The following is a 22,342-nucleotide window of genomic DNA, read 5'->3' as shown; positions in this document are numbered from 1 at the left end:
GTTGTTCCTTCAGTCTGCTTTTGACCCCTCTTTGCCCAGTGCTTTTCATATTGTTTTGCCAAAGAATTCACCTTGTGCTCTCTGGAACAGCGGAACACAGACCTTAAAATGAGTTTCTTTATAAGGAAACATGTGGATGGGTATTGATTTTGTATTTTACTGCACTTATAAGGTACACGCAAGTTTTGAGAATTTGGTTAAATACTGGTGGCCATGCCATCAGCTCGGTACAGCCAAGAATTTATTTAATGATCTCAGTCTCCCAGTGTGCAATATGGGAATAATAAGAGCAGCCTGCCTTGGCTCTTCAATTCTGTTGGAAGTTAAAATCCACCCGTCTCCTAGGAAAATGAAATATTTTAGGATATACTAAAAAGGCAGAATATTTCCCCCTAAAAAGAGTAGACACTCAGGAGCAGAAACTCACCTTTGCTAATGGGCCATTACTCTGGCCTAGGCCAGTCTATTTTACATAACAAAGATCTACTCCAGGTAAAGCTATAATAGGAATTGCCCACAGCCCTTTCATTACATCATCATCCAGCAAGGCTCAACCAAGCCTGGGACTCAGGACAGCCTACAGAGTTGCCCCTGAATCTGGCCCCATGGGAGTCTGACAACCAATCAGAATACAAGCTCAAATTCAAATCCCAACAGAGGGTATAAAACCCAGGCATTTTCAGCATCTCACCCCTTCCTTCTTTCTTCACCCAAGGCATGTGATCCTGTCCACCATTAAACCATCTTTCCAAGCAGTCACCATGTTTCCAGTGTCTTTCTTCCCCACTTGGACCTGAATCCAGAAGGATATTTCTTCCAACAATTCTGAAGACAGCTGTATGCATATTCGTTAGTGACATATTCTGAAGATAGCAAAATCATTCATTTTGCAGGCTAATTCCAGATGGTGGCCATAGAAATGGAGACCAAGTGGGATCTTGGACAGCTATAAATTTGCAAGAAAAGAAAAAGCTTGCCTTTGTCCTTAAGGGTAATAAAAGAAAATATTAACAGCAGCTATGGAACGTAGTTTACCAGTTAAAAAAAACAAGGAAACCCTTGGAGGATGGAACGGCATATCCTGCAAGAGTTGTTTTTCTAGCTGCTATTGTTAGGTTACTGATTGTAATACACCTGTCTGCCACTCTTGTTAAATTCTATCTTCAGGAGCGATCAGGAGCTCATCAGGATCCTTGCAGAAGTCAGATCCTCATTATTTTGAAAATGAAATACACAACACCAAGTCTCAACTTGAAAGCTCCAAATTACATCATTCATGGCACCATATTCTTAACCTTGATTAGGGTTTCTCAACTGTAGCAATGTAAGATTGTGGACTTCAACTCCCATCATTCCCCAGGGAGCATGCTGGTTGGGGTATTATGGGAATTGAATCTTAAAGTTGCCAAGTTTGAGAAACCATCTTGTAATTCAAGGAAGCCAGTAGGATTTATTCTCAAGGAAAGGTGGCTGTAGTTGATTAAAGGCACTTTCACTCACCCCAAATCAAGAGATACGTCAATTCATGCTGGTTCTGATTGTGATTAAACCCCGTCCCCAAGGACTCTACAGTCAACCAATGACAGAGCGCATAAAATGAATCTGATCCAGCACCCCACTGCTGAACATATGGTTATCTTGAGTGAGTTATCCAATGGAATCACTATGGGGCAGGCTCAGTGGTGGGATTCAATTTTTTTTATTATCAGTTCTGTGGGCATGGCTTGGTGGGAGTGGCAGGAGAAGGTTACTGCAAAATCCCCATTCCCTCCCCACCCCACTAACCTGCTTTCCAGCTCCGTTTTCCTGTGCAGGGCAACCAAATAAGACCCAGCCGATCAGTTGGGACTCGCGAGGGAGGCAGAGAATAGATGGGGACAGTGTCAGAGTCAGAGGCGGGATTTGCTGGTTCTCCTAACTACTCAAAATTTCCGCTACTGGTTCTCCAGAACTGGTCAGAACCTGCTGAATACCACCTCTGGGCAGGCGGACAAATTGCCATGATGTAACTAGCCAAAGACTTTGGAGAACCTTATCTACTTACCTTACCTTACCTTACTTTACCTTACTTGTTTACTTACTATTTATTTATTTATTTATTTATTCCCTGCCTTGTTTTGTTATAAATAACTCAAGGCGGTGAACCTTTGTAATACTCCTCTCTTCCTATTTTCCCCACAACAACCCTGTGAGATTATTTGGATTGATGTGTGGCTTGTATTTGCCTACTGATTATGTTTTATGTGTCTTTAATCTGGTTTCAATTTTAATAGGGTTGCAGTTTTTGTTGACATCTGTATTTTGTTGGTTAGGGGGGTTGGCATGATTGTTTTAATTCTGTGTTGTCCATCCATGAGACATGGGTGGCTATACAAATCAAACCAGATCAATGAATAAAAAATACAGATAATGAAATTGGGAAATCGGTCTGATTCCACCCTAATTCCCTGGGATGTAAGAAGCAGGGAGGGGACAACACAGTCAGGATTTCAAGATGCTATATCTCAATAAGGAAGAGTCCCAGTCGTTCTCCTGGAGTTTGTTTCCTAACTAGCTCCGCTTCAAAAGAGTGACACATGGTACCACCAACCCCACTCCTGACAAAGATGCCCATATTCAGAAGACAACTCAGGCAGCACCCGACGTACAACCACAATTGGGACCAGAATCTGCATTGCTAAGCAAAGTGGCTTTTAAGCAAGTCACGCCTGTTGTTAGCAAATTTTTTGGCCATAGCTGTTAAGTGAATCATATGGTTGTTAAGCAAATCCAGCTTCCCCCATTGACTCTGCTTGTCAGAAGTCAGCTGGAAAAGTCGCAAACGGTGGTCACACGATTCCCCCAGATTCTGCAGTCATCATATATATACACATGGTTTCCAATGGCCCAAATTTGGATCACAATTCGATGAAGATACTGCCATCTTTCTAAGCGGGAGGAACTTTTTAACAGTGTAAGTCACTTATTTCAGTGCCTTTATAACTTTGAACAGTCCCAAAACAAAAGGTTGTAAGTCACACACTACCCCAAAACAGCCCAATGTGTCGATGGAGATTATGGAGGATGAATGTGGGAAGACATTCATCTTCCATGAGAAAACAACACAATCCAGACGCCAGGAAATCCCATCCTCTCATGCTGAAAACTGGCAGTTTTTGAAGGGTTTTTGTTTTTTTACTTTGCCCAGAATTGAACTAGAATCAGGTTACAGCCCAATCTTGACCACTGTGGACTTGGTGTTATGGGTCACTGTTTTTTTTAACAAGAAAGCCAATAACTCCATCTCAGGCAACTGATTTTAAGAGTCATGGAGGAGGAGCAGCTTTGTTAATTATTACATTTGTTATTCTCCTTCTTTTGCTGCCAGGAAGGGAGAAAGGCACTGCCTAGGTCAGGGGTCCCCAAACTTGGCAATTTAAGACTTGTGGGCTTTAACTCCCAGAATTTTCCAGCCAGCTATGGATTCTGGGAGTTGAAGTCCACAAGTCTTAAAGTTGCTAAGTTTGGAGACCTCTGGTCTAGGTAGCATTTTTTTTCTTTCCTGTCTCAAAGGCCAAAATAATACGGTTAGATATGGGGCATGATGTAGCTTAGATGTAGGCGGGGGTACAAGAATTTCAGTTCTCAAAACTGGTCCTGGGGGGAAAAAATCTTTGGGCAAAGTTTCAATAACAAAATAGGCTTAATGCTAAGGGATTCAACAACTGGAAATTTGGAAAAGGAAAAAAAAATACATTGGTTCTATTTTAAGATGTTTTTAAAAACCCAAACATGGGGGGAGGGGAACCTAAAACACAAAGAAAAAGGAACAATACAAAGAACAAAAAAAGGCTTATAAGCTAACAGTATATATCACCACTCATTGTTGACTCCTGACCACTGCGTGGACTAGTCCTTATGGGGTTTTTCTTGGCAAGATTGCTTGAAGTGGTTTGCCGTTGTCTTCATCCAAAGGCTGAACGAGTGACTGGCCCAAGGATACCCAGCTAGCTTTGTGCCTAATGCAGCCAGAATTCATGATTTCTCCTAACCTGGTGCCTTAACCAGTACACCAAATTGGAGAACGATAAACTACTCCACATTTTAAAAATTCTATTTGCGAAGCTCTTCTGCAATAACAGGGTTGTGGAAATGAACGGATCACTGCAGACTATCTAGTCTGACCTCTGCTCAGTTTAGAACAAGGGCCTTCAAACTTGGGCACGTTTAAGACTTGTGGACTTCAACTCCCAAAATTCCTGAGCTAACATGCTTGGAGGAGGAATTCTGGGAGTTGAAGTCCACAAGTCTTAAAGCTGTCGAGTTTGAAGACCCCTGGTTTAGAAAATGCAATCGACCGAAGGCTATCTAGCTTGATTGGAAGACTTCCCATGTCCACGAAAGTCATGAATTAACCTGATGTCTTTGACTTCTAAGGAGATCAGCCCAACCATATGAAGCCACTGCCATACCCTCCAAAGTAATTTTTGATATCAAGGCCTACTTACCTTAAAAGGTGCGGAATAATATTGGTCAATTCTGTCCACTGGCCAATATGAAAGCTCAGTGAATAACATTCAGACAATATCCTGCCCTTGATATAGTTTTCATTCATGTTGTGTGTGTCTGCCTGATGATTTCCACCCCCACCCCACCCAAATAATAAGCAACTGCAATGAGGGGATGATCCTTCCTTGCATTTAAAGAAGGCGGCTGAATTTCTATCAGGTAGGGGTGAAAGAAGCAAATGTTCCCACCAGCAGGAGAACAGAGAGTTCACAACCTCTGCAGAATTGCAATGTTTCAAGCTGAAAAACCAAACTGGCTGCTACTTTACATACGCTGCAGCTAAGCAAGATCTTAAACTGATTTTGCTGGCAGACAGTAGTGAGGTAAGATTAGACATGCTTGAGCTGATTCAGAACTGACACAAAGATTTCATGAGGAAGTGTCCTTGATTGCAACAAAACCAAGAACTTCTTGCGACATCTTAAAAAACAATCATATATAATGGGATGGCACAACACACAACCTTCTCCAAACCGGCCATGTCTTAGAGAAGTCTGCATTTACATCTGTCCTACCAGGAGAAAGAACAGGAATCCAATGCAATTGGAGAAAGCACCAGATTAGAGAAAATCTTTATGGATCGGCATCCATTCCAGTTGACCTTTTGTAGAATAACAGAGGTGGAAGGGTCCTTGGAGGTCATCTAGTCCAAACCCCCCCCTCGAGCAGGAGAGTCTATACCATTTCAGACAAATGGCTGTCCAGGCTCACGCATACACTTAGAGGTAATCTTTGGTTTGGCAGGAACAGAGTTAAAAGCTGGGACATCCTTATTCTCGCTGCCAATCCAGCCAAGAGGAAGTTTGGGTCACACTCTTTCCTGAGGAGATTTAAATTGCAGGAAGCCACAAGAGAAACCGAGGGGTTATTTTTGTGGCTAATCTTCTCCTGCACAGAATGTTGTTTCTTTTTTTAGAGAAATGGAAAGGATGCTTTTCCTTGCTTTCCCACCCATATGCAACAACACGGATCCCACAGGGGGAGCAGAGACCAACCCCTTGGAAAATAACATACTTGGGGGATCATAAGAGTAAGGCTGAGAACAGGGAGAAATATTTAGACAACAACACACAGTCACAAAACAGAGACTCTCCTCTTCCTTGATTGATGGGATTGTCATGCAAGCTTTATAAATATGACATTTATTGATCAAATTTGGAGACTGCCATCTCCCTCAGAGAATAGTTCAGCAATTAAGATGTTAGATGAGGACAGGGGGAACCTGGGTTCACGTCCATTAGGAGATGAAGAAGCTCATTCGGGTCCATCCCTCTTTCAACCAACCTATCTCACCAGGTAGCTTCATTACTGGAAGCTTTCGAGAAGAGACTGGACTGCCATCTGTCAGAAATGGTGTAGGGTCTCCTGCTTGGGTGGGGGGTTGGACTAGATCAGGGGTCGCTAACCTTTTGGACATCAGGGACCACCAAACTCATAATTTTAAATCCCGCGGAACAGAGACCCTGGGAAAATCCCCCAAAAAGTCTGCAGGAAAATTCCCCACCCCATTTACCTGCCGATCAATCATTCTTTATTTGGGATTGCAGGATACCGTCTCCAGCTCCTTTCTCGGGGTGGGGGGGGAGAGGGTATCCTGCAATCCCAAATAAAGAATGATTGATTGGTAGGTAAATGGTGTGAGGGATTTTCCTGCAGACTTTATTAGGGATTTCCCCAGGGTCTCGGGAATTTTCCCAGGGTCTCTGTCTGCAGATTCTTTATTTGGGATCACAGGATACCGTTTCCAGCTCCTTTCTCTGGGAGAGAGAGAGAGAGAGACTGATTTTTGGCTTCGTGCAAGGAAAGCAGCAGAAGCAGCAGAAGTCTTTCTTTCTCTCCCCCAAACTCTGCCAGAATGGCACAGCCTCTTGGAGCGGGAGGACTTGCAGGGTCCCAAAGACTCATTTCTGGCAGACTTTGGGGGAGAGAAAGAAAGACTTCTGCTGCTTTCCTTGCGTGCAGCCAAAAGCAGAAGAAGAAAGAAGCGGAAAGAAGCAGCCCAGTGGTCAGGCCAGGCACATGGGGTGATTGGGCAAGTTCCCCCCTCTGCCGTTTCCCCCCTCCCCTCACTACCTTGTGTTGTTCGCAATGCAAGCGATGCAATCCTTGTGTTCCCACGGGCCATGTGGGCAGTGCAGCCTTGTGTTCCCACACAGCCTGGATTAATTGCTTTGGGGGTGTGTGCTTTGGGTGTGGCATTTCACTGTAGACCACCAAAATTTACTCGCAGACCACCAGTGGTCCCCAGCCCATTGGTTGGCGGCCACTGGACTAGATGACCTACAAGATCCTTTCCAACTCTGTTAAACTATCTATTTATCTATCTCATCTATCTATCTATCTATCTATCTATCTATCTATCTATCTATCTATCATCTATCTATCTATCTATCTATCTATAATCTATCTATCTATCTATCTATCTATCTATCTATCTATTAGTTGTTGCCTAATGTTTCAGGGTGTAATCTCCATCTAGGCACCTCTGAGATCTTCTTCACTTATATTTTCCTTCAAGGTGGCTGCTCTCCAGAGCAAAAGCTGTAAAATCATAATTCAGGAAGAAAACCACTGAAAGGGAAATGAGCTTTTCCACAGCAACAAACAAAAATAAGTCTAGAAGCGAGGACGCAGGGCTGAAGTGGCCAGCCAGAGAAGTGTAAACAAGAATTTTAAATAGCTTGTTTCGGAGAACTCTTTTGAATGTGAATCATCTCAGTTCCCAGTCATTTTTCCATGTTATTTTAGGAAGAGCAGAGATTAACAAAGGCAGAACAGAGCAACAATTTGCAGTACTGCACATGCCATCGAAAGGGGGTTAAGGAATGGGTTGAAGTATAAGTCCAAGTCTCTAGAGCAGGGGTGTCCAACCTTGGCCACTTTAAGACTTGTGGACTTCAACTCCCAGAATTCCTCAGCCAGCAAAGCTGGCTGAGGAATTCTGGGAGTTGAAGTCCATAAGTCTTAAAGTTGCCAAGGTTGGACACCCCTGCTCTAGTCTAGAGCAAAGTTTCTCAACCTTGGCCACTTTGAGACATGCGGACTTCAACTCCCAGAATTCCTCCGCCAGTCATACCGAGTGAGGAATTCTGGGAGTTGAAGTTCACACGTCTTCAAGTGGCTTAGGTTGGGAAACTACGCTCTAGAGCAGCAGCCCCGCAACCTTTTGGGCATCAGGGACTGGTTCCATGGAGAGAGATTTTTCCACAGACTTGAGGGGGTATGGTTTCATGTGTTGCCTGCATGCTGTGAGTGGGGCTTCACTTGTTTCTTTGTTTGCTTGTTTCCTGGTTTCTGGTATACTGTGGACCAATGCTGGTCCATGGACTGGGGATTTGCCAAGTTTGCAGAGCAGGGGTGTCCAAACTTGGCAACTTTAAGACTTGGTCCCTTCTAAATCCTTTCAGGGAACAGTTTAAGCAAGTCTTCAGCAGCGGTGGGATTCAATTTTTTTTTACTATTGGTTCTGTGGGTGTGGCTTGGTGGGCGTGGCAAGGGAAGGATATACTGCAAAATCCCCCTCCCCTCCCCACCCCACTAACCTGCTTTCCAGCTCCATTCTCCTGTGCAGGGCAACCAAAGAAGAACCAGCCAATCAGCTGGGACGGTAGAGAAGGCAGAGAAAACATGGGGGCGGGGCCAGTCAGAGATGGGATTTGCCGGTTCTCTGAACTACTCAAAATGTCCGCTACCGGTTCTCCAGAACTGGTCAAAACCAGCTGAATATCACCTCTTGCCTTCGGATTCTGTAAATTGTCCTCATATTTTCCTGCCTTTCCTATAAAGAATTTAGAAGCTGAATTAAAACAGTTTTCTTACCCACCTAGGTATCCTCTAACAAGCAAAGTTAATGGGGGAAGCCAGATTTGCTTAACGACTGCATGATTCACTTAACAACTATGGCCAAAAATGGTGTAAAATGGCATGCCACTCACTTAACAACTGTTTTCCTTAGTAATGGAAATGTTAGGCTCAATTGTGATCGTAAGTTGAAAACTAACTGTGTTACATACTTGTGTATCTGCCTCATAATAAATTATTTTAAATACTCTTCTTTTGGGATGGTTCTGAGTTTGTCAATTCCTGAAATCAAAGAATAACTTTCATGATGACCTCTGGAATTTTTAATGCTAGAAACTTTATTTCCTTTTTTAAAAAGAAGTTTAGTAATTTGGGACAGTGTGTTTAGTCATCAAACTACTTTCCCCCCCAATGATATGGTTCATTCAAGGGGTCATAGCACAGAGATAGCCTCACTCTGGAAAATCCAATGTGGAATGGGTGCCAAATTTATTTTATGATAATAACAAAGGAAATTTTATCCCGGCCAATGTTTCACAGCAGTTTTGGAGATAAATGGCATGATGTATAGTATTTCTCTTAGAATTCTTGCCAAGCACCATACCCATAAGCAAGTGATGTTGTGAACTAACACTGTTGAATTTGGTTTTTTTCCCTCTCCATTTGATTTGCCTTCCAAATTGGACAGTAAAGCTAAGCCAGGGTATGGTCTGTGCCCCTCTTACAGCTCATTCCCACCAGGCATTATTATATAGCAAGAAATACGCATGTCTCCAGTGTGAAGGTAGGAAAATGTTCAGAAATAAAGTCTGCTCAAAGATGCTGCTGCTTATAGAGAACAAACTTTGAATAGAATAAAAGCACAGCTGACCTATCCCAACATTTGAGGTATTTCTAGCAGGACTACCTGATTCTGTAACAGCTTTGTTCCCTATGCCATCTGTCTGATAAACTCGCAAGATTCATTTTTCTCGCCATGTGCTGTTTGTGTCATATAATATATGCAGGTATATGCATAATTATGTTCGTTTATTTATTTATCATATTTATGTAGTATATATTGGAGTTGGTGACCCTTTGAGAGCTATATGCAATGAAATTTCACTTTAATGTATGCTGATTAGTGTACATTTAAAGTGACAATCAAGTTATTCTAAGGCTTATTCTAACTCATTCTCTGGCATGCAATGACCAGTCAGTTACGGGAAGGTAACCTCAACAGGGCGATGCAATAATCCTGTTCCATCCATGATCTGGAGCAGCTGTCATTTAAGACACGTTTCTTGTGATTCAAGGGAAATAATATAGCCATTAATGACCCAGTCTTCTATCAGTGGGTTTAATACTTAAAAAAAAAAAAATCTAAACTGATGGGTCATCGTATTTGATGGTAGCAACTTATGTTTGTGTCTTGAGTATAACTTTGAGTCAAAGGCAAGGGAGTTGGAAAGAGATTCAGCTATCATCATATTCTTTATAATCCCATTGACTTACAACCATTCATTTAGTGTGATTGTTCAAAGTTACAGTGGTAAAGGGACTTGCAACTGGTCCTTGTACTTACAACCAGAGGTGGCATTCAGCAGGTTCTGACCAGTTCTGGAGAACCAGGAGTGGAAACTTTGAGTAGCTCGGAGAACCGGCAAATCCCACCTCTGACTGGCCCCGCCCCCATCTATTCTCCGCCTCCTGAGTCCCAGCTGATTGGCTGGGTCTTCTTTGGTTGCCCTGCACAGGAGAACGGAGCTGGAAAGCAGGTTAGTGGGGTGGGGAGGGAATGGGGATTTTGCAGTATCCTTCCCCTGCCATGCCCACCAAGCCACACCCACAGAACCAGTAGTAAAATATTTTGAATTCCACCACTGCTTACAACCATTGTAGTATGCCCACGATCACGTGATCAAAATTCAGGCATTTGGCATCTGGCATGTATTCATGATAGATTGCAGTATTCCAGGGTCACATGATTGCTATTTGCAACCTTCCCAGCTATCTTCCCACAAGTCAAGTCAATGAGGGAAGCCAGATTCCATGATTCACTTAACAACTGTGGCAAAAAAAAGTCATAAAATCAGGCATGACTCAATTAACAACTTACTTCCTTAGCAATAGAAATTCTGGTCCCGATTATGGCTGTAAGTTGAGGACTATCTGTATTGTCATAGGTGCCATAAATCCATCCATCCATTATGGAAACGATACAAAAAAACCTTTCCATGGGTTGGATGACTCTGAAAAAGGGAATTCTATGGAAGTAGCTTCCCTCCAGTCATTTACTCAACCTTTCTCAGGAAGTGGGCCTGTGCAGGATTTCCTGCTTGCCAAATATGTAGTCATTGTTTTTTTTCCTGAAAGTTAAGATTGCTCAACAAGAGCTCTGTGGAAATGGCATGAATGTCAGATTTAAGAATAGGTGCCTCTTAGTATTCTGGGATATGGTGCTTGTTTTGATTATTCACTTATTGTTATTGCATTTGTCTTTCAGGTGAGAATATAGAATTGAATGCAGCTGAGATCTTCAAGCAGAGAAAAATAAAACTTGAAACAAACTCTAGAGAAACGTGCCACCTAGAGGGTATAAAAGGTACTGCAACAATTCCCAGTTGCTATTATCCTGTGTCTTGTACATTTCTGGCCAGAATTGCTCAACACATGAATTATGAAAACATCTTTTGAATCCTCCCTCCTCCTCCAGTTTTTGCATTAAGCCAGCTTGCTTAACATGCCATCTTGAAAAGCAAAGACCTCACATTTCTTTTTATCATGCCTAGAAAATATTTGATTTGGTCAGGTTACTGGTCTATTTATTTTAGAGGTCAGTGATAGCGAAACTTTTCAGCACCGAGTGCCCAAACCAAAACGCATGCATGTGCACATGTCATGCTGGAAACTGAAGACCAGCTGGCTGATGTGCATGCATGCACCAACCAGCTGGTCTTTGTGCATGCTGGATCACCAGAAACCAAAGACCAGATGGCCAGTGTGCATGCATGCACCGGAAACCAGAAAAGTAGCTGGTGACGGCATGCATGCCCAGAGAGGGGTCTGCATGTCACCTCTGGCATGCGTGCCAGAGGTTCACCATCATGGTTATAGGTTGTCCAGCCTGAAGAATTCAGAGGAATACCAATATTTCTCAATGCTTTGCGATGTTGCAGTTTATCTTGGTGGAGAAAATGTTTTTTTTAAAAAAAAAACAGGAGTGACAAGATAACCTGTGGCTCACAATAGCACTATAAAGTAGGCATGGGAAAGCAAACTATGTATTAAGATCTCCAGGAATAGAACAAAGATTTCAGCAGAAGGCTTCAAAGCTGTCTACATACCATCTTAAGCCATAACGTTATTTGTTTGAATTTGAACCCTGTTACTGTGATTATAAACATGGTTTATGACTTATGTCATTGTGAATTAACAAACTACGATTAAAACGAACCATCCAGGTTGGAGAAACTGTTTAAAATAGATTAAACTCGTTCAGAAAACTCCTTGTAGTTTTTTTTAGTAGCAATATGGAAATGTTTGGTCTATCTTCTTCCAAAATATTTTTCTTATGGTACCATCTAGTGTAGCCTTCAACCCTAGGTATTTTTTGATAGACTTAAATGCTAAACTGAAATTTTCTGGCTGATTTCCCAATACTAACCAAGTCTGATCTTGTTTGGGTTTTTTTGCAGCCAGCCAGGGTTGGCTAGGTGTTCTATCAGCACAGGCAAGAAATATTTAGAAACGTACACTTTTAAAAACATTCAAAACACAAACCCAGTATGTTTAACAAAGACGAATTGGGCAGGTATCTTCAACTGGATTTTGAACCGAACAGTGTGACTTTTCGTCTGTAAAATGTTCAAAGGGCAGAAACCTCAGATGTTGTTTAGCTTCCTTTATGAAAAAATTATGTAGCTAACCGCACCAGCCAACCATCTATCATTATGCTGCAGTTTCAACCAGAATTTGGCTGATGAATGAGGAAGAGCACCATTTGAAATGTTCTCAGAAAACAAACAAATCGAAAGTAGGAAATATGACACTGAAATTCTGCAGGCTGCTACACAAAGCTGCTCCTCCCACAGGTGTAGATAAGCACACAAACGTTAGGGCAGGGGCAAATATGTTGAGGCAATATAAGCAAGAATTTTTGAAACCTGATATGCAAGAAGCTAGTTTTCAGTTCCACAGACGGAATTTACTTATTTATAAATTCTCTCAAGTTTCTAAAGTGAGATGTACTAGCTCCATTCAGATCACTCAGGGAGTGCTAATTTTATCAGCTAAAATATACTCTTAAGCCATAGATATAACTTGATTTTTGGGAATTGTGTTGCAAATGAGGATGTGTACTTCTTTCACAGAAATGAACAGTGAACAAAATTACTCATCAATGTTTTATAGCCAAGCATGTCCAAGAGAAGTACTATCAGAGTCTATTTTGCTCTAGCTGAACCTGAACAGGAAATCAGACTAAGCTTTGTGCCTGTTGATGCTTGAATAAGGACATTACTTGAAGAACAGGTATTTAAGAATGTTTGAGAATTAAGAGTGAAGCCACGCTGTAGATCAATTGACAAAACGGTCCACCTATTATGTTGTTTTTATTGACTCCTAAAATAGGCCATGTGAATCATTGCCATTTTTCATAACTGCTTCTGTAATGAAAGAGATGTCAAGATTTACTCAAACTCAACTTCTTGCTCAAAAAAATATATGTTGATCTATCTATCTATCTAGCTGTCTAGCTATCTTCACCACACAGTCCTGGAAAAAATCAACAAAATATAATTCATTTAGCTAATAAGAATGTTAAAAATCATATTACAATTCATGGGTAAATTTGGACTTTTATTTTTATTTTTTTTAAAAAAGTCATGAACTCAATAAATTACACAATAATTTCCCCTTAATAATTTTTTCAACAAAATAAAATTTACAATTTATAACAGAAAGCTTTGAAATTCCTTTCTCTTTTGAAGTGCTGATGAATTATTTTTTATTCTATGTTATGCTGGTGGATTGTTCTGTGACTGCTACAATTGGTTTCAAAGATTTTACAGGAAAGCAAACCAAACACAAGCAACAACAAAAATCACACACAGAGATTTTAAGAAACAATTATTCAGTATGTAATAAATGGAACAATCAAGTTGGCATTCAATGCCAACATACTAAGCACCATGAACAAAAATGACCAGGGAAGTTTCCCCAACTTTTAAAAATAAGAAACAAGTGCACTTTTAACATTAACTGTGTTACTAGGCAATATATAATTTGCTCTATTTGCAGCTTCTGCACTGCACTAAAAAGTACACCACATAATATATCCAAAAATCTGAAAGACTTGTTATGTGCCAAGAAACTGTATGTAGTAATCAGACTAGTTATGACATATGTGGTTGAGAGTTGCTGGTTCTTCTAATACATAAGGACTGTCAAGATCCTGCACTCATATTCTTTTTGTTTCACACAAATATTATGTAACTGTTCAGCTGATGGGAGATACAATGTCATTAACCACAGGATAACCACAATGCAATCTTGTCTCTAAAGGCACGAACGGTGCTTTAAAGAATGAACTTTACTTTGAAACATTGATACTCTAAATGTATATAAGTCAAGCCCTTGTCTTATCCTCTCAGTTAAAGGACGAACATTACCTGGATTCTCAGCTAAAACAATTTAGCACTGCAAGCCAGACATATGCTACCCTAGTTGAAATTCTCTTAAAATATATCTCTGAGTTAACGTGACATTTATTTGTTATTTTAGCAAAAAAAAAACAAAATTGAATTTTTCCAAAATTGTATCTACTATTAAAGTAACAATCATATGCATACTTATTAAAGTAATAATTCTATGCATATCTTACCTCACTGAATTCTGTGAGACCTACTTCCTATTAGCAAGCAAAGGATACTACATCACTGATAACTACATTGAACCAAAAAAAAGTATTTTTCAAGTTTTAGAAATATATCCCCTTGAATGTCCCCTTGTTCAATATGGACATAGCAGCTAAGGAATAAACAAATATATTTTCTTATCTACTTTTCAGATTCTAGGCATATCAAATAAGGATTTTAAAACATAATTTCTACAGTGCTTCTTGTAAGAAAACACAGGGCAGTTCACTTTCTGGTTTCTGTGCTGTAGCTGACGGCATCACGACAGTTTCAACCTGTTCAATAAAATGTTTCTGACAACACTGAAGACATGTACTACACTATTTCCTCTCATGAAATTTACCTATTTACTCATAAATTGAGTTTTCATTTGTTTACTGTACCAGGTTTTCAATTATTTTTAACTGTATGTATGAACAAGATGCTGCAACCTGCAAACCAAGTAGCCTGGGAGAGAAGCAGTTTGCTGAGTGCTTCGGATGGGGGAAAAAAAGGGGGGAGGATTCACTTTAGCAGTGACAGACTCCAGTTATCAGTGGGCAATAGTAGTAATGTCACATCAGTGTGGCACAATGGTAATGGAATGAACATTTAGGCTTCTGGTTGAACTAATTATACATGCCACTCTCTGTACATGTGTTAAGAAAAAAGTGCCCAATTTTCTATAATTTTCACCCAAACTGCATGGGGAAGCGGGGTAATAAATCTCTGCCGGACAACAAATTAAATCTTGAGGGAACCATAGTTGAAGATATTTTTTAAAAATCTTCCTTTAAAAAAAATAATCCTGAATTCAAATAAGACTTAATGTCAAATATAAAATACAGCTGTGACCAGTAACTCTGGGTCTATCATATGATCATTTGGTTATCCTTGAAAAACATAGCTAAATGTGTCACAACAAAGTGTTGGCACCTCAACTGGAATGAGCCATCAACTTATTTAATACAACCTTCCAAACAAATGCAACCTTCCAAATTAAGATTTTCTCTTCATTGCTTGAATCAGAGGTTCTTGTGCATCATACTGTAGACCTCATTTTGTGTCATCACATTGTTTTAAGGGGAAGAAAAGGGAATGGACACAGAGGCTGGGGCATCAAAGAATGTGTCACAGTCATTCAATTCTATAAATTTTGAACATACTTTTTCCATATTGGAAGGGGTTACATCACCCATTGTGACATAAATATATACACATTTACTCTACAAAGTTGATTGATGATTTGCATTACCAGCATGCAAGTCTTCTCCTTCAAGGGCATTCAAGATTCTACAGTAAGAAATTGGAATGTTTGAAATATTCCATAAAGTATTCCTGCAAAAGTATTGCCTAACTTGTTAATTTTCCTGACAAGTTGGAAAGCTTTTTACAGATGTAGCTTGGGAATATACATATTTGGATACTGAAACAAGAAGAGCAACCTTTTGCTTAGCGTACAAAAATAAAGAGAAATGCAATGGGGAAAACACATGGAACCCTGACACATAACATGTGGGTTAGTCTGGTTTTTGCTTGTTTAAAATGCTGCACCATTGTTACACACATTTCTGCCAAAAAGGCAAAGTACTTCAGAAGTCACGTGTCCCAACTGCTGTCTTTAAAAGCAATTTTGACTAACCGGAGTTCTAGTTCAAAAGCATCTGGCCGATCTTGTGGGTTAGCAGCAAGCATTTCTTTAATCAGCTGTTTCATGCAAGCATTCATTTTCTTTTTCTTAACAGGTATGAGTAGTTCCATTTTTGGATTTTCCAGCAATGCCTCTCCAACAGGTACAATCTCACTCCCTTGTTTTACGTAACTGCCCAAGAGTTCTTTCTTTGTCTCTGTGTCTATGAAAGTGATCCTTTCTAACATTGCCCAGATTATAATCCCCAAGGCAAAAATGTCTGCTTTGGCAGTGTAGTGACCTTCCCAAACTTCAGGAGCCATGTAGAAGTCTGTGCCACAAGCTGTAGACAGAAAACATTTATTTACATTCACAGGCTCTTCGGGATTTTGTCCTGATGCTGAACAAACCTTGCTTAGGCCAAAGTCAGCTACTTTCAAAGTAGGTTCCAGGTCACTAGCATCCATCCTGCTTTGAGAGATCAAGATGTTGTCAGGCTTGAGGTCGCGGTGAATGATCTGATTTTTGTGCAGAAAAGCCAGAGCACTGCTAAGCTGAAGCATAAAACTAGTGTTGGTCTTACGGCTGGGCTTTCGGGATAGAAGGTATTCATTCATATCACCTCCATCACAAAAATCCATCACAAACCAAAGATAGTAGGCACTTCTGGGATCAAAGGCAATTTCACCTTTCAAGGAGGTCTCTACAAGCTACAATACAAAGATATTTCATGTATATATTAAACAAACATGATTCAAATCCCAATGTAAAGCACATTAGTCAAGCCATGAGTGACTGTCCAAGGGCCCCCTAAATCTTGGAAAATACTGGCTTCTAAACAAAAAAGTAGAACTTAGTTTGGAACTATGTTTATTTAATATCATTTTTCATTTGATCAACATTTTCTGGTCTTTAATATAAGGATTTTCTTACATCGCTTATGGCATGATGCAGTAGAAAAATTATATGAATTTCATCATTTCATTTTCTCATATGCTCATATGTGGTTTATAAAGCTAAACCAAGCTATACTTTCATTTCTGATATGCGGGCTAAAACAGAAAGTGAGTCTATGTTTACATATTATGCTGATCCAGAATGTTGTTAGTCTGATTTGGGCTTAATATGAATTTATCCTTACGGCTTATAAATGGTTTATGGCTGTTATGTAAACCAAATCTTTATAACTTAATAAATCATAATTGTCCATGTTCAATTTATGCTAAGCTAAAACAAACAAGATTTAGGAGAAGGAGTGGCCAACCCTGAGAGTGGGGTTAAAAGAAGGATCAGCCTAGAATCTCTACATAACCACAAGTGAACTAAGTCCAACTCCCCTTTGAATTCTGTGGACACTTATCTAATTTGAAGAAGGTACCAATGATTTAGTTGAGAACATTCCTATGCATAGGCTGTTTATCATTAAGTCAAGTTAATTGGACCATCATATGTGGACCTGGTCTTTTGCATTTGACACATCACATAATGGGCTGGTAGCTTGTTCAACAAACCATGAATTAGCATAATATGTTAAATGACAAACACTACAAACTATAAATTTGAGGTAGAAATCACAGATTACCATTATGAGCATAAACACAAATGTTAATTTAACTCTTTGTAATAAAACTTATTTAATAAACCACTGAGCACAATTATTTCTTTATTTGTATAATTAAATGTGACCAGACTAACCTGAAAAAACAATAAAATAGCACAACCACAAAACAGGAGGCTTTAGCTTTTAATTTTAAAAGTTAAATTTAAATGTCCCAAGTGTATTTCTATATTCTATTAATGAAATATATCTTGCTGAGCAGCTCTTTTGACAATCTGCTTGGCATAAAAAAAAACTAATTTGTTTTCATAGACTGTCATAATTCTGTAGCATACTGGATGGGGAGGACAATTAATCTTAAAGCTTTTTAATGGCATTTTAAGAAGAGTACTAATATATTATTTTAATGGCATTTTATTCTTGATCTTATTAATCTCAATATATAATTGAGTTCAAAGAACAAAACAAATTTCATTGGAGTTGATCAAGCTATTTCTTACCACAATGTTGATTTTTTAAGTGGTCCCACATAAAAGCTATTAAAAGGATTATTAATGTACCTTTTCCATGGGGAGCAATTTTTTCCTTACAATGCTACAAATTTTTTTTACCCAATGTATAACCCACATTTCTGCTTAAACAAGCACTCAGAGACAATTACTGTATATACTCGAGTATAAGCCTAGTTTTTCAGCCCATTTTTTGTGCTGAAAAATCCCCTCGGCTTATACTCGAGTCAGATTCCCTCTGAAAAAAATGGTGTGGAGTCGCGGCCTCCGGCGGCAGCGACTCCCAACAGCCCCAGCCGGGAAGGGAAAGGCAAAAAGCGCTTTGCCTTTCCCTTCCCGAGGCGGCGGGACTGGGGCCGCGCTGGCGGTAGTGACTCCTGACTCAGGGGGCCTCCGAGGGAGGGGAAGAGAGTGACTCCTGCCTCCCGCTGTCATCATCATCTTCTTCTTTTGGGTTAGTGAATCAATTAAACCTTTCATGATAGTGAGATCGTTTCCCAAATTAATTATTTTTATTTTTGAAATTTACCAGTAGCTGCTGCATTTCCCACCCTCGGCTTATACTCGAGTCAATAAGTTTTCCCAGTTTTTTGTGTAAAATTAGGTGCCTCGGCTTATATTCGGGTCGACTTATACTCGAGTATATACGGTAATTGAATATTCTGGGAAGACCCAATGTTCTACAGTGGAGGTGTACTCTGTTGTTTCCCTGAAGCTTAATGTTGTTTAGTGGCAAGATTTTTGAGATATCTAAAACTACATCAAATACAGAAAAGCAAACATATTTGCTTTCCTGTATTTATACGGAATGGCAATCTCTAGTTCACTGTTCGAAAACCAAATAGCTGTTCCTTTTTTTTTTTAAACTTTTAATGCAATGTTTCTTTCATTCATTGTCTGCAACTTCATTTACCTGTAAATAAAGCGAAGAGCTGGAACCATGGGACATCTTCTGAACCATGCCGTCTTTTTGCAATATGCATTCTTCCAAGTGGATTACATTTGGGTGTTGGCTTTTAATACTACTAAGTGCCCAGAACTCACGCAAGGCTAGTTCTACGTTCTCTGGAGCATGACACCGAATTTTCTTCACTGCAACACGTGCAGAGGTTTTCCTTACTACTGCTTCATATACCACACCATAGCTGCCACGACCAACCTCTCTTATTAGTTCGTATTTTGGCTGGCTACTCACCATCTTCAAGGTCAAGGTGTCTATGGAGATAAAAACACAAAAAATGCAGCTGATTTTTGTTTTCACACATCTTAAGATAAAAATGGGGTTTTTGTTAATCCAGACACTGTAGCTGACAAAATATAGCACAATTTATTGCTTAACATTTGGCACATTTCAAGCAATTAGTTTCGTCAATAAACTATTATTTAACATGATGTATGAATTCAGTCATATAATACTGTATAATGTATCTATTCAACTGCTAGCTGTTACCGTAGAATGAAAGTCTTAAGCAGTTTGGTATAAGGTTACTTGGAAACCTTTTTGCAGTTATATGAACCTGTCAAGGCCTACCATAGCTTACCTGGCTGCAAGTATAACCTATCATTTCAGAGAACAAATCTAGTACTAAGAACTACCATTGTAGAATTCCATTTCTTAAAAAGCGTATCTGGGTTTTAATAAGGGTTTTATTGATCTGGTTACTGAAGTTGAAAATTGTAATAAATGCTGCTATTTATAGCTAACTTTGAATGTCCCTACCATATTCTTCGTATTTTGCAAGCCACCTTGAAGAACCTTTATATCCTAAAATGCAATATGTGTAACAAACAAAATCTCATGACTACTACCCCATTTTGCTACTGGTACCACCCTGGTACAGTACTGGTACACTAAATAATGCTGATTCAAGCAGTGATTCTGGCTGCCCATATGAAGATACTTCTGTTACTCTTGAACATTTAGTAGTATGTAAAAATATTACAAACAAAATACTTAACATTAAGAAAGTCATATAAAGATGCATGAAAGTATAAAACAAAGGTACCAGTACAATCCAGAAATTGGCTCCTTGTTTTTTTCCTATGAAATGGATAAGATTGAATGCAGGGGAAGATATGCTTTAGCTATCTTTTTCTTATAGCAGTATGGAAAACAATGCTGAGACCACAATAATCAAATGAAACAAGGAATGCTGCTAAACATCCTCCAATGGCAGAAAAAAAGAGTTGCAGGAGAATGTATTATACACACACAGCATATTTGAGCAGAGAATTGTAATGGGTAATTCATAGCTCTTCATAAACCCATTTTTAAAATAAAAGTGTAAACAAACTGGGTCAATCTGTACAGCAGCAAGAGCGTATTTTCTGCGCATACCTATTTAATGGACCAAATATCAACTTTCTTGCTCATACCTTTGCTCAGTTCTCAACACTCTAGTAGGGTTGACTAGAATTTTACCCGCCACATTCTAAAGATAACAATGCAGGCTTATAGTTGTTATGGAAATGCCTTCTTAGAGCCAAAATTATTCAGCCCAGGCTTGATTCCATTGCTCATTTGAACTCCCCCCATGCCAAGTCAAGCATATCATATTCCTGGAAAGCAAAAGAAACACCTGGGTGGAAGAGGCCCAAATTCCTCTATAGGTAGTCCTCGACTCTTGACCGCAATCATCAGCCCAAATTTTTTGTTGTTAAGAGAAACGTTTGTTAAGTGAGTTTTGCCCCATTCTACAACCTTGCTTGCCACAGTTGTTAAGTGAATCACTGCACTTGGTAAGTTAGTTACCCGGTTGTTAAGTGGATCTGGCTTCCCCGTTGACTTTGCTTGTCAGGAGGTCGCAAACCACATGACCCAGGGACCCGGCAACCGTCATAAGTGCAAACCAGTTGCCAAGCATCTGAATTTTGATCAAATGGCTATGGGGATGGCTTCAAAGGTTGCCACTGTGAAAAACAGTCGTAAGTCACTTTTTTTTTTTTTTAGTGCCGTTGTAACTTTGAGCGATTACTAAACGAACTGTTTGTAAGGACTGTCCCTTGCGTGCTGCCTGTACTCAGTTCAGGAGAATTGTCAACATTTTGATATGAAATTAATCCCACAGGAAGCTCTTTCTCTTAATTCCTCTTTCACAACCTGGAAGGAGATGTCGCTGCTGCATCCTTTTTATATTCCGAGCCCAGGCACTGTTTATTCAGGAATAGGTTTCACTGTAATCTACACCTTGGGCCTCCTCAAAGGGGACTCCAAAGGTGCACCAAACGCTCCTGCACCGCCAAGCGGCATGAGCGGGCAATGGCCCCTGCAAAGAAGCCGCAAACACCCCATTTGGGGAGGGGGGCTGTCAGACCTCTCAGCTGGGAGGAATCCTTCCGGCTCAGGACAAGACAACACCACTTTTAAAGACCCCAACCCGGCAGTCTACCCACCGTCGACCGCGGGCCCCGAGCTCGCCCTCGGCCGCCAAGCGCTTGACCGGCTGCAGCCGCGAAGAGCGTCCCCGGCCGGCCTCCTTCTCCACCGCTGCACGGGACTCGGCAGCCCGGCGTCATGCTATGCGCGGACGGGCCGGGGTTTGACAGCCGCGGCGGCCGCTTTCGTATCTGGACACGGACGGACGGACGGCCGCCCACAGCCACCCCCGCCTGGCGTGGGGGAAAGCAGGCGGCCGTGACAGCGGCAGCCTCGCCCGCAGCGCCAGGGCCCGACGACACAGTCGCCCAAGGGTCAGGCCGCTCGCTGCAGCCTCCTCCACAGGCCCAAGACAGGGGCGCGCACCAGCTGCCCGCCATGCTCCCCGGGCCTGTCAAGAGGCGTTCCTCGCCGCCCCGGCGCCTCCCGGCTTCCCGAACGCGGCCGAGCGTCGCTTTCAATGTTTATTTTTTACCTCAGAGCTGCCGCGGAGCTCTCTCCTCCTGGCCGCCATTATCGGGCTCCCTCCCCCCCGCCCCGCTTTACTTCTTCTCCCGGGTTCCCTGACACACCCCTTCTGGGCCCGTCGCGCGCACCCTGAGGGGCGGTCCCGCGCCCCGGGAAGTCGGCCCGGGCGCTCGCTCGCTCCGCTTCTCTGATTGGTTCAATAGGAAAGGCGGGCCTTCGGCGTCCATTTCGCGAGTTGGGGAGGGGGGCGCTCGGGGGAGCGCGCGCCTCTTTTCATTGGCTGCCCACCGCTCGCTCTCTCTCGTTCACTCTCTCTCTCTCTCTCTCTCTCTCTCTCTCTCTCTCGCGTGCGCGCGCCGCCATCGCTATATTAGGCTCGCGCGCTCGCCCGGGAATCCTGCAGAATAGTGCTGCATGGCTGTTTTGTTGTATTTGGTGCTTTGCTTGCTCGGAGCGTTGCATTGCGTTGCGGCACCGAAAATGCGGCGGTGCTGCTGCTGCTGCGGTGCAGTTCTCTTGCTGCAATTGCGGGCATTGGCTGGAAGCAAATCGTTGGGAATGGAGTAAGAAGACGCT

At 41.2% G+C, this 22,342-nt stretch overlaps 1 protein-coding gene across 3 annotated transcripts; it reads right to left on the bottom strand.

The window, feature by feature from the left end:
- Positions 1–13,167: 13,167 nt before the first annotated feature.
- On the bottom strand, positions 13,168–21,891 carry PDIK1L (PDLIM1 interacting kinase 1 like). Of its 3 annotated transcripts, none has more exons than XM_026676035.2 (3): positions 21,774–21,891; positions 18,836–19,137; positions 13,168–16,565 (listed from the first exon to the last, which is right to left on the bottom strand). In XM_026676035.2, exons 2-3 carry the CDS (start codon positions 19,118–19,120, stop codon positions 15,825–15,827), a joined length of 1,026 nt encoding a protein of 341 aa, XP_026531820.1. In that variant the 5' UTR covers positions 19,121–19,137; positions 21,774–21,891; the 3' UTR covers positions 13,168–15,824. The 3 variants fall into 3 exon arrangements, with proteins under 3 accessions (XP_026531820.1, XP_026531821.1, XP_087826752.1); XM_026676036.2 differs by having other exon boundaries at positions 21,316–21,837; XM_087970626.1 differs by lacking the exon at positions 21,774–21,891 and adding an exon at positions 20,299–20,457.
- Between the last annotated feature and the right edge of the window lie 451 nt (positions 21,892–22,342).

Source organism: Notechis scutatus, chromosome 8, assembly GCF_049901735.1.
Source record: "Notechis scutatus isolate UNSWTSFEM ecotype Mainland chromosome 8, rNotScu1.2, whole genome shotgun sequence".
NCBI classification, from domain to species: domain Eukaryota; kingdom Metazoa; phylum Chordata; class Lepidosauria; order Squamata; family Elapidae; genus Notechis; species Notechis scutatus.
Note: the sequence above shows the minus strand (reverse complement) of the source record. Positions and strands in the feature narration are given on the sequence as shown.

Excerpts from the sequence above, each read along its gene's own strand:
- PDIK1L (XM_026676035.2), bottom strand. The coding sequence starts at position 19,120 with ATGGTGAGTAGCCAGCCAAAATACGAACTAATAAGAGAGGTTGGTCGT. Across the intron at positions 16,566-18,835 it reads GCTCTTCGCTTTATTTACAG|CTTGTAGAGACCTCCTTGAA; the intron begins GTAAATGAAGTT and ends TTTGTATTGTAG.